The sequence below is a fragment of the Poromitra crassiceps genome (genome assembly GCF_964638095.1).
Source record: "Poromitra crassiceps genome assembly, chromosome: 5".
NCBI classification, from domain to species: Eukaryota; Metazoa; Chordata; class Actinopteri; order Beryciformes; family Melamphaidae; genus Poromitra; species Poromitra crassiceps.
In genome coordinates this window covers 22,354,267-22,366,736 of record NC_139642.1, presented here as the reverse complement: position 1 = coordinate 22,366,736, position 12,470 = coordinate 22,354,267, and the positions used below count along the sequence as shown (strand labels likewise).

At 44.0% G+C, this 12,470-nt stretch overlaps 1 protein-coding gene across 1 annotated transcript in view; it reads left to right on the top strand.

The window, feature by feature from the left end:
• Positions 1-11,083: 11,083 nt before the first annotated feature.
• abhd15a (abhydrolase domain containing 15a) overlaps positions 11,084-12,470 on the top strand; it is a gene marked incomplete at both ends in the record, with an annotated part of 14,260 nt that continues 12,873 nt past the window's right edge. Inside the window, one exon of the mRNA XM_083637791.1 lies at positions 11,084-11,620. Coding sequence (XP_083493917.1) covers positions 11,084-11,620 — 537 coding nt within the window. The remainder of the gene's footprint in view (positions 11,621-12,470) is intronic.

The window sequence follows — 12,470 nt, the reverse complement described above, 5'->3', positions numbered from 1 at the left end:
TTGCTCAACTTCACATCACTGATGACATCACGGTCATTGATGATGTCACAATGCCTATGACATCATCAGGGATGTCATAAGATGATTTTGGTCAATAATGTTACATCCAGAGGGTGACCACATCATGGGCATAGTTACTAAATTTCATGCGATTTGTTCTCTTTTTCCGCTCATCATTGTCAAGTGTGTGCACATCTTCACAATACAGAGATTACAATCTCAATCTGGAAATATAAAATCATCTTTAAAAAAAATCCCATGAGAATAGACTGTGGGAATAGAAGAGAGTGATCTGAGGGGCAAGATTTGCTAATCTCCATCTAATCTGTTTTCCAAGAGGCAACTCATTCATCTCTATTGAGAAGGTCAGGAGGGAGGGAGGTAGAGAGAGGGAGAGAGAGGCTTCAGGGAATATCTATCTGCACAATTAGCTCTTCCCTGTAATTGTTTATCCCTTCATCATTCTCTCATGTTTATTGTACATTTCTATCACTGCTTTCTGATCTTCTTTATCCTTTCTATCGTGTTCATCTATTCCCCCTCCCTTAAAGGGACACTTCACCGACAAACATTTGGACATGATCTGAAAACTGTATTGTAACCAGTTTTGCAGACATTCATTTAGTTTGCCAGCTAGTTATTACGTTGATTTGAGTTAAATTGATGCCAGTGGCGTCATTGGAAGACTTTCATTCAATTCATACAAACCCGATGATTCAGTGCCTTCCGATGACGCCACACTGGCATCAACTGAGCTCAAATCAACTCTCAATAACTGTCAAACTAAATGAATGCCTGCAAAACTGTTTACAACTTTTCAGATATGTGTGAGATCATGTGCAAAATACATCTGCATTGTTTTTCAGTGAAGTGCCCCTTTAACTTCCATCTCTCTCTCTTTGACTTTCGGCCACCCTGTCTCTTTGTTTCCCGACATCACCTCCTCCCTCTCCTCCTTTATCATGTCCCACTTTGACAGAAGGAAGATCAAGCTCTCAGATGAGCTGCTGGATGCCTTTCAAATGAGAACGGAGATCAGGGCTTTGTCATACTGCAGACAGCTGACTGACTTTGCTTATCCTGCTCCTGCACTGACAATAGGATTCCACCACCACAGAAGCTGCAGGATGTCAAAAATATTGCTGGAAGGCAAGTATTAGATATTAAAATATGATAAGACCACAGTGAAAAGAAACGTCACAAACAGCATTATACACAAATGCTGTGAGCTTGCAAAGTCACATTACACTTTTTCAAATACTTCTGTTAGTGCGGCGTGTGTGATTATGTTTATTCTGATGAATCATTTTATTTAAATTGAGGGTTTTGTTGATGATGACATCACGGCAGACATTTCAATATTCGTGGAAAACCTCAATAGAATAATTGAATGTGAAAAAAGTATATTTGGTTAGGTACAGCCCTATTTAAAACAGTGGTCACCAAAAACCTAATAAAGGACAAATTTGTGGCCAATAACTCAGTTGTAAATCATCAAAAGTTAAGTTCACGCTTCCAAATTCTGGCTTTTGTTCTTCTAAAAGAAAGAAATTCAGATAATGAAAGATTTTACAACACAGCTTGACAGCTTAATCTTTGTGTGATGATGATGATCGAGCTCAGCTAGTATTCCTTCCCCTTCGCTGAGCAGCACTAGGCTATAACAGAAGAGTTTCAATACCAGCGTTAAGCTCAGCTGAAATGGTTGTTGTACATACATGTATGTTTCATCTCCAATGCTCTGTGATGTCCATATCAAATCAACTTCACCTACCTAACCTAACCTAACCTAACCTGAAATGTAAAGTGTTCATGCTAGCCGCCGTCACAGGAAGTTTAAATGGGACAGGAAGTGAGCTGCTGAGGATGTGGTGACACATACGTGTGCCTAGGCTAGCACTGTCACACCACAGAGCAAGAGGACGGTGACGCAACATTGTGGCCTGTGCTCAGTTGTTTTCAACACCACTCTGTGGATGGGCTCCTTCTGACACTTTAGAATGCTTCTGCAGTTAACTTGATATACGCTAGCCTAGCTTCCCAAATGCACATGTGATTTATTGATGTTAATAAAGCAACACTGTGTCCAAACGGAGAGTCTTTTGGAGTTGTTGCCGTTTTCTCCCCTTTGTCCCTCAATCCTCAGAGACTGCAGGTCCATCAAATCACCCGCTCAAGTGGACACATCTGCTTGCTTATGGATTTCACTCAATCAACACATACGTCATAGACGGGGTTCAGTGGGAGGACACGCGCCACAGCACCAGAACAGAAACATGGCTCCTGCACATGGTTGTAATCATTGTATATATCAAGGTGTGGGTGTTGGGTGAGAAATGAAGTACAAATTTAGAAAACGTTTACCCCCGTAACACAATCTGATGAGAAAACCGAAACCACATCTGAGGGGAGATTGTGCGCCAGTTCCCCGGCGCTGCAGTAGTGTGTGAAGTAGTGGCATGGTGACTGTTTGTTTTGATGTTCAGGGTTGTGGTTTGTGCCATGGTGACGGGAGGTGATAGGGTGGAGGAGGCTGGAGAGGAAGGGGAGTGGAGGGAGGGAGGGAGGGAGGGAGGGAGGGAGGGCCGGGGGGGACAGACTGAGAGGAGCAGTACAGTCTCTGCTCGTATCGCTTCTTAGGTTTCAGCGCACATATTGCAGATCTAGACTTTGGATAGTCGAGATTAGTTTGAAATCTAGTGGCAATCTTCCCAAATGACTGCAGCTGGTTTGCATTTCCATCAAGGAGGCGATAGCAATAGGATTAAAATGTGGAGGAGGGATATTTGGTAAAGATGGGACCCACAAATTGTATCTATACACATAAACCATGAGTCATCATGGGGCTGGACTGAACACTTTCTCTGTTCGTCTCCTTGACGTCAGTCAGTGTCCTCCTTGCTTTATCTCATTTTGTCCCTCGTGTTCCTCAGTGACGGTGCGTTTTTAGCTAATTCTATACTGCCTTTTGTCTCATTGTGACACAATAATCATGTATCCATGGTCAGCCATGCTAAAAGCTGTTGTGATCCTGGAGAATGTCTACTTTACTATTGTGTGATGTTAAAATTATAATGTGATTGCCAAGGCTAGCTATCATATCAGTAAGTAATTCTGCACTAGAACAAAACATTTCTACATTGTTCAAGTCATCATCAAATCATATTGAACACACGTACTGTGCCACGGGAAGTGCAAATTCCAGCAGAACTACAGCCAGGAGAGATTTAATTCATGAAACATTTTCACTAAAACAAAACGTTTTTGTTTGTCAAGAGTTTATGTGTTGTTTGTGTTGCTGTCGTTTCCTTTCTTGCTTATTCAATGAATTTTCTTCTTCTGTTATTTATTTTTTGTTGTTACATGTCGAGTAAACAAAGGAAACATATAACATAAACATACTGTACATGATGATGTAGTCTCTATTCTTCAGTCTGTCTGTAGCAGCTGGAGCTTCATTTTAGCCAAGTGCTTTTCCTTTTTTGTCAGCAGTCCCGAGGAAATACTCCAGATGAACTTTGATAGTGGATTAGGTGTGTGTGTGTGTGTGTGTGTGTGTGTGTGTGTGTGTGTGTGTGTGTGTGTGTGTGTGTGTGTGCGTGTGTGTGTGTGTGTGTGTGTGTGTGTGTGTGTGTGTGTGTGTGTGTGTGCGTGTGCATGCGCGTGCGCGTGCGTGTGCGCGTGCGTGCACATGTGTGTGTGTGTTTCTAATGTGTACGTGCATGTGTACATGTGTCATCCACATCATTGGGTCAATGATTGGGCATGCTTGACTTCCAATCTTCCAGGTCCTCAGGGAGACCTTATAAATTAATTTATTCATCGCTTGATTAAAAAATGATCCTCCTCCACTCTTGAAGGCTATGCATTTATTTCTTCCTTCACTTAACAGAAAAAGGGCAGCTTTACAAAGCCCTCTAGAAAGATACCCTAGACCAGTGGTTCTCAAACCTTTTCACTGCAAGGACTCCAAAAACTGACAAAAATTAGACCACCGACCCCCATTTGAGACGATTTTTGCTTTTAGATGTTTTATTACAGAAAGTGTATGAAACCCATGACCAAAACAGTCCTACATTCTGTCATTGTGTTGCTTATGGATGGAATTATATTGAAAATAAATGATCCCCCTTTTTGCTGGGGACCCCCTGGAATCCCCTCAAGGACCCCTGGGGTTCCCCGGACCGCACTTTGAGAACCACTGCCATAGACCCTAAATCTACCACTAAATCTGTTTACTTGATTGACCATCATTAAGATAGAACACTTGACTGAATGCTTCCTATACAATACTGGTGCTTCCCATAAATTCAAGTGAGAAGTTATTCTATCCGTTTCTATAACTTGTTTTTACAGGTCGTAAACAATATTGAAACTGCAATTAGACATTTTGTGACCACTAGATCGCTGTTATTTCAGGTTTTGATTGCGGAAGGTTGCAAAGTGTTTGCTGATCATCTTGGCTTATTAGTTTAAAGCTCTGTGCAAAACATAAATGAAATACAATTCGGGATGAATGCCAAATTCATACAGTGAATGTATTGATCAAATAGATAATGCATCAAGTCCTCATTTGGTCAGTGGGAAAGGATCATTGATCGTACAATGAAAGGATGTTAAACTGAAATCTCTATCTTCGCCTATGGCCCAACTTTGGGCATCAGCTGTGAACTAAGGCTCTCTCCAGGCATCCTGGACCTGGGCCAATTTCTCTGTCCCCATGTATGGCCAGTCCTTTTTCATATCTGTCCCCATGTATGGCCAGTCCTTTTTCATATCTGTCTCCATGTATGGCCAGTCCTTTTTCATATCTGTCCCCATGTATGGCCAGTCCTCTTCATATCTGTCCCCATGTATGGCCAGTCCTCTTCATATCTGTCTCCATGTATGGCCAGTCCTCTTCATATCTGCCTCCATGTATGGCCAGTCCTCTTCATATCTGCCTCCATGTATGGCCAGTCCTCTTCATATCTGTCCCCATGTATGGCCAGTCCTCTTCATATCTGCCTCCATGTATGGCCAGTCCTCTTCATATCTGTCCCCATGTATGGCCAGTCCTCTTCATATCTGCCTCCATGTATGGCCAGTCCTCTTCATATCTGTCCCCATTTATGGCCAGTCCTCTTCATATCTGTCCCCATGTATGGCCAGTCCTCTTCATATCTGTCCCCGCATGTATGGCCAGTCCTCTTCATATCTGTCCCCATGTATGGCCAGTCCTCTTCATATCTGTCCCCGCATGTATGGCCAGTCCTCTTCATATCTGGCCCCATGTATGGCCAGTCCTCTTCATATCTGTCCCCATGTATGGCCAGTCCTCTTCATATCTGTCCCCATGTATGGCCAGTCCTCTTCATATCTGTCTCCCCATGTATGGCCAGTCCTCTTCATATCTGTCCCCATGTATGGCCAGTCCTCTTCATATCTGCCTCCATGTATGGCCAGTCCTCTTCATATCTGCCTCCATATGGCCAGTCCTCTTCATATCTGCCTCCATGTATGGCCAGTCCTCTTCATATCTGTCCCCATGTATGGCCAGTCCTCTTCATATCTGCCTCCATGTCACAGCGGCCGGTGATGTTTCTTGGTCTGCCTCTTTTCCTTTTCCCTTGTCCAAAAGAGGACATATGTTGTGGTGCTAGAGATGCAGGCTTGCAAAGAGTGTGACCTCAATCAATCTCAGCATCTTTGAGGGATTTCTCAACATGGTTGAACTAAACCTTTGTCATGTGCCAAAGCAGGTTCAGACTCAGGCTGTTTGTAAGGGCAGGGGCGAAAAAATAAAAAGGGCACCTACAGCACAACCAACACAGTCTCAGAGAAAATTGTAGCTATGATGGATCATGTAGGAGCTTTCCACAAGAATATGGAGTAGCAGCCATCACTTTGCGCTACATATATATATCTGTATATCTGTATATCTGTATATATATATATATATATATATATATATATATATGAAACAATATGATTACAATATGATTACAACACACACACACACACACACACACACACACACACACACACACACACACACACACACACACACACACACACACACACACACACACACACACACACACACACACACACACACACTGTTGCTGTGCTGAGAGAGTTGCTGTACTGAGAGAACCAAAGGACTGTGTAATTGAGTGTGGGGCTAGTCTCAAATGTGATTGCTTGTCTGTTGGTTGCATCCCGCTGCTCTCCAATCAGCAGTTATAACCTGGTGCTCTGCAATCAGCAGTTATAACCTGGTGCTCTCCAATCAGCAGTTATAACCTGCCAACTGATTCTGTGTGCTGACAGATTTGGAGGGAGGAGGGGCACTGACTGTGGTCTTTGTTGGCATGTTCAACGCAGTGCGTTGAACATGTGTACATGTGTTCACTGATTGTATGTATTTGTGTGTTCAAAGATTTTGTGTGGGCACTTGTGTTATCTGCATGTGTGTATGCGAAACATGATGGTGTCTGCTATGATTCTCTCTCTCACACACACACACACACACACACACACACACACACACACACACACACACACACACACACACACACACACACACACACACACACACACACACACACGCACACACACACACACACACACACACACACACATGACAGGTGTCATTCATGCTAGCAAGGGCTATAATTTGCTCAGGGAATAAGCCAGTTCCAAACCCACCACCATGTTTATCACTGACAGCACAGTAGCACCTTATTCAGCTCTTGATGAGAGACAGTCCCAGAGCGCGGCTTCACCAACTATCACACTCATTCACACTGCTTTTACAGGAAAATGTCTTCACTGTTCGAGATGGTCAGATAGCTCTTTGCACTGAGAATAAGAACCACATTAAATTGAGGGCCATTATTTTGTTCTCTGTAGGCCTAATTGCTAGCAATTCACTTTTTTAATCATTTGAAACCAGATTACATTACACACTCAATTTCATCCCAGGCCACATCAGCATTATATGGTTGCCTCAAAGGGCCGGTTGTAAATGTAACACAATATAAATGTATCTACTACTTGTTTTCACGAGCAAGGACCACACAACAAACAGGAACGTTTAACAATTTATTTGAGTTTGATCGACAACGATCGAATGTGCGTGAAGATCCGTCGGCGGTGTGGAGAGGTCTCTGAGGAGTCCGGCCGAGACGCCGAGATGCTGACAGACCCCTTCTTACTTCTAGTTACCTGTGCAGGAAGACAGAACGAGGAGGTGACAGAACGTAGATGTGAACACTTGATTGATTGGTTGTGTGGTCCTGCTGCCGAAACTCGCTTTCCAAGCTTCCAATCATATGACATAATTGCCTCTGATTCGATTATTATTGGTTAATAGCTTAAAGTCCCTGGAAACCAGATTTTTTTTATTATTATTTAGCATTTTGAGTTCATCACATCACAGGAACCTATGTTAATAAGCCACCAGCCAAATTTGAACGATGATGAATGTCGCAAAGTATATAAATTTAGGTTTGACAGTCATGACAAAAGTCATGAGAATCAATTAGATTTTTTAGGCTTTTCTCCCGCGGACTGTGTGGGCGTGTCCCATGTGTGTGCATGCAGGACTGCAGGATTCCTCCGAGAGAGAGAGAGAGAGAGAGAGAGCGAGAGAGGGAGGGAAACAGAGAGAGAGAGAGAAGGAAAGAGAGATGGAGTGTGTGTGTGTGTGTGTGTGTGTGTGTGTGTGTGTGTGTGTTTGTGTGTGTGTGTGTGTGTGTGTGTGTTCGCTCGTTGCTCGGCGCATACTGACAGAGAGAAAGAGAGACTCTGCCGCTGCGAGTGCACAGCGCTACTGTGTGTGTGTGTGTGTGTGTGTGTGTGTGTGTGTGTGTGCGCACGGTTTTATAAGAACGGACAAAAAATCTTATGACGTGATAAGATCATTCATTTTAGCACCGCGCGCACCGCTCTCTTCAATGAGGAAGTGGAAATCCAGACCTTGTAGAAAAGTGGCGATTTTGGGGGTTTTGGTTGAAACTAATGTCTCCTACTTTCTGAGGCACATAATTACTCACATAAGACCCTACATTTAATAGTTAGAAGGTTTTTGTGGATTTTGGTGTCCAGGGACTTTAATAATTAGCTCTGAAAGCAAAAGGAAAAATAATGGCAAAGGGCCAACTAGCCTACTGTAACTATTAGAACTCATTAGAATTACTCTCGCAGGCCACATGAAGTGAGGTGCCGGGCCCCCGGGCCCCCGGGCCCCCCGGGGGCCCGGGGGGCCGGGGTCTATTTATAGACAACCACATCGGACTCCACCTGATTCTTAGACTATACTCAGTCACAGCCCCATTAAAAGATCTTAGAACGAGAGGAATTCACATTATAATGGCAGTGTGATGATGTGTAGAGGGCGTCTTATGGGAGTTAACCAACCTGCTCCAGTGTGGACAGCACAGAAAACCACACTGTCGGAGAGCTTATGATGTATAAGAGAGAATCCTGTCTACTGTAGGGCAGCAACGACTGAGATCATTATGCACAAACAGGAAGTGTCTCACATTCAATCAGGGTTTGTTAAGGGACTGAATACTGAGTAAATAAAAACAAATTACTTCTCATGCAGTCATCTCTCCATGCAGTGCAGCAGCTGCAATCTGTTCTGCTCCGGCATTCAAGCTCTCTGAGGTGATGGGGAGATAGCCCACCAACCGTTCATCTTAATCTCCTGCTCTTTCATTGCCTTGGCATCTGCCATTTTGCCTTTTTTTTAAGATTATTTTTGGAGCATGTTTGGCTTTATTGAGATAGGACAGTATAGGCAGACAGGAAAGGTGGGGAGAGAGAGAGGGGATGACATGCGGCAAAGGACCTCGGGTCGGATTCGAACCCGCGTCGGCCGCGCGAAGGACCGAGCCTCCGTCGTACGTGTGCTACCAGGTGAGTCACCAGGACGCACTGCCAATTTTTGCCTTTGATTGCATTTTCCATTGGCTAACCCTAACAACATAGGGTCAAATGCACAATGTTCTGTGTTGTCACTTTCCATTTGAGTTTGTTTTGCCTGACTTGCTCACACAACTGGTCCACACACACACACACACACACACACACACACACACACACACACACACACACACACACACACACACACACACACACACACCGCCATCAATTTAATGCTTGGCAGGCTGCACCTGTTTGTTATGCTGCCATCAGTTAAATAGGCTGTGTTCAAAACAATACGCTTCTTCAAAAACAGATGGCACAGGTACTTCCATGAGATGTATCACGTATCAGCCGGAAGTAGCAGCACTAAGAGCTGTTTGTAAGGTATTAATTGTTATGTAGTAGTATTCATCATCACCCAATAATGTAATGTGTTTTTCCTGACCAATCTGAGTTCAATTTGTGGCCAGTGTTTGTGCCAGCCAGCCTAATCAATGTATTATAAAGTTGGGGAAAATATGATGTTTTAGCCCAGTGTTCAAATGTCCTTCCCCTCCATTCAATAATCTATTTGCTCTGCATCCTCCAACGTTTAATCCGTATCTGACCTTACATCTAAAAGAAAAAAGAGAGAGTTACAGCTAGGCTATATAAACCACACCTCTGAAATATATGCCTACATAGGCTACTCAACTCCCCAAAGGTCAGTATACTCACTAACTCACCAGAGTCCATCATTTGATGCATGTGGATGGTTTAAATCTTCATTTTGTGTGCAGAGAGAGAGAGAGAGAGAGAGAGAGAGAGAGAGAGAGAGAGAGAGAGAGAGAGAGAGAGAGAGAGAGAGAGAGAGAGAGAGTGGATGCCCCCAAAACTTGACTCCCTCAGAATCTGAGAGTAGACAGCAGCAGAGCATGGTGGACAAAAGTTATATTCTGATATTATCCTTCAACGAGGGATCAGCCAAGCAGCATTCTGCTAAACAAACCGCGTTTCCGGGTGGAAACTGCAATGGAACCCTATAGAGCCAGCTTTGAGTGCTCACTCTAGCCCCAGCTGTGCGGTGTACATTTTAAAATCTGCGACAACTGTTCACACAACTTAACACGACATAGGCTAGTATCAGTGTTGGGCAAGTTACTTTCAAAATGTAATATACTACATATTACTAGTTACTTTCAATTGAAAGTAATAAGTTACTTTACAATATTACTGTCTGTCTAGAGTAACTCGTTACTTATTTACATTACTTTTGCATTACTTTTACCAAAACAACAGCAGCAGCAGAATGACCTCGCTGCCCCGGAACCATCCAGAAAAATAATTTAAACCGCCTTGAAATGATTGTATCTTTTTTAAATATGTGCTTTGATTTAATAAAATGTAACTCAATTTGTAACTTGAGTTACTTGACAAAGTAACTGGTATAATATTACTGAAATCCTATAAGTAATAAGTTATATTACTGAGTTACTGCTAAAAGTATATTATATAATAATATATTATAATATATTACATGTAATATGTTACTTTTGTAATGAGTTACCCCCAACACTGGCTATTATACATCAAACTCTTTCACTGGTGTTTTGCGGTGATTTGTTGTTGTGGTGACGTCACGCTGATTCCTATTATCAGAGGATACCTGCTCACTCTGAAGTGGGGGGGACGGGGGACTTGACGTGATTGGAGGCGTCTCCGGTATCCGCGCGCGGCGCGTTGCATTCAGAAATGTTTTTGCGCTCCCAGCTGCTGGGTTGAATCACCGAGAGCGCAGCCCTGGACCGGATCATTCAGCGTTGGCGTTGATGCACAATCAATCTCCCCGTGGACCCAAAGGTGCCCACACAGATGGAAACATGAACTGTGATTTGGACTGAGTCGGGATGATAGAAACCTCGCGTAATTAAGACTGCACACTTGACTCTACAAAGACGATCGAGGGACCGGTGCGCTTTTGGCACCAGAAGCTGTCAGCTCCCACAGGCATCCAAACTTCACCGACGAGCGGAGCGCATACTTTAGGGAAGAAGACTGGATATATATATGTTTCCGTGGACTACATTATATTTGTAATGTGATCTCATAACTTCAGAGCCATTAATTAGGCTAAGTGTGGAAAGCGCACGTCTTGTAGGCTATTCATTTCGCTCCTCCGACCGTGCCAATGCTGGAATGGCTAGTGGCTGTCTGCATTGTGATCCTGGTGGTTTTAATTTGGCCAGGCTCCAAATATTTTGGCACCGAGAGCCAACCGGACGCACTGCTCCAGGGACTGGGGATCTCACGGCAGCCAGCGAAGGAGAGGACAGCCGAGAGGTGGGTCTCGGAGCGAGGGGGGACCGACGGTGCCCAGACGGCCTCTGCCGACGCCGGGTCCACTGTGGCACTTGTATGCAAGCCGTCCGCGCTCGCCAACTACCTGCTGAAACATTGCAGGACTTTCAGTGATTACTCGCCGTGCGTCGGGTGGACGTGGCGGGCCAGCGGCTGGCTCCAGAGCGTGTACGAGGCGTGCTGGCCCTACGACAGCCCGGTCCAGTTTGTGCGGGACAACCTGCAGCTGAGCGATGACGGCCTGGTGGCCTTGGACTGGGCAGTGCCGTCCTACCAAAAACGACGCAGGACCTCCAGTCATTCCACCAGTCCCGTTCTTCTGATCATCCCAAACTCTTTTGGGAAGATCACTAGAAACGTGTTAAAGGTAACCTGTGCGTTTTTTCCCTGTGCGTTTTTTCATGTTGGAAATTCACTCCAGTATAAAGATGAGATAGGCTACTTTACTTGAATGCCATAACCTATTTCACATTCATTCAGAAATACCTTGTATCCCAAACAGCTCAATTAGCTACAAAATGGTAATAGAAATATGGCCTGTATGTGATCCACAGAGATCCCCCTATAGTAAAAGACAGATAGAGATCAGATAGAGCAGTTGTTCTCAAATTGTTTCACATTGTGTCCCCCTAAACTGACACAAATTAGACCACAGACCCCCATTTGATAAGATTTTGTCCCAGGGTCCTGGGTCCCCCATCGGATACAATTTTAGCTTTTATTAGATGTTTTATTACAGAAAGTGTATGAAACCCATGACCAAAATAGCCATACATTCTGTCATCATGTTACTTATGGATGGAATTGGTGAAAATAAATTAGTGCGATTTTGTTGGGGACCCCCTGGAACCCGGTGAAGGACAACTGGGGGACCCCACTTTGACAACCACTGAGATAGAAAAACTCAATGTGAGTTCTGCTCCCCTAGAGTATGAATTGTCTAATTCCAACAGGTTGAACAGGACAGGGCAGGCTACTTTGTGGGTGGTGATCGTGTTTGTTGATATGAAGACTGTTGCTGTACTACAACCTACAGTAACAGTGTAACACTGTCCCCACTTCAGCTTTCTGACAAACCTCAGAGGATATCCTCAGAGGAGGCTAAATGCTGTGCACTGCACACCACACTCTGCAGGATGTATCTGCTCTATTACACAGATAGACAGTATTAGATTACATAGCATCCGTCTACAGATGCTGTTAAGGGTGTGCGCCGT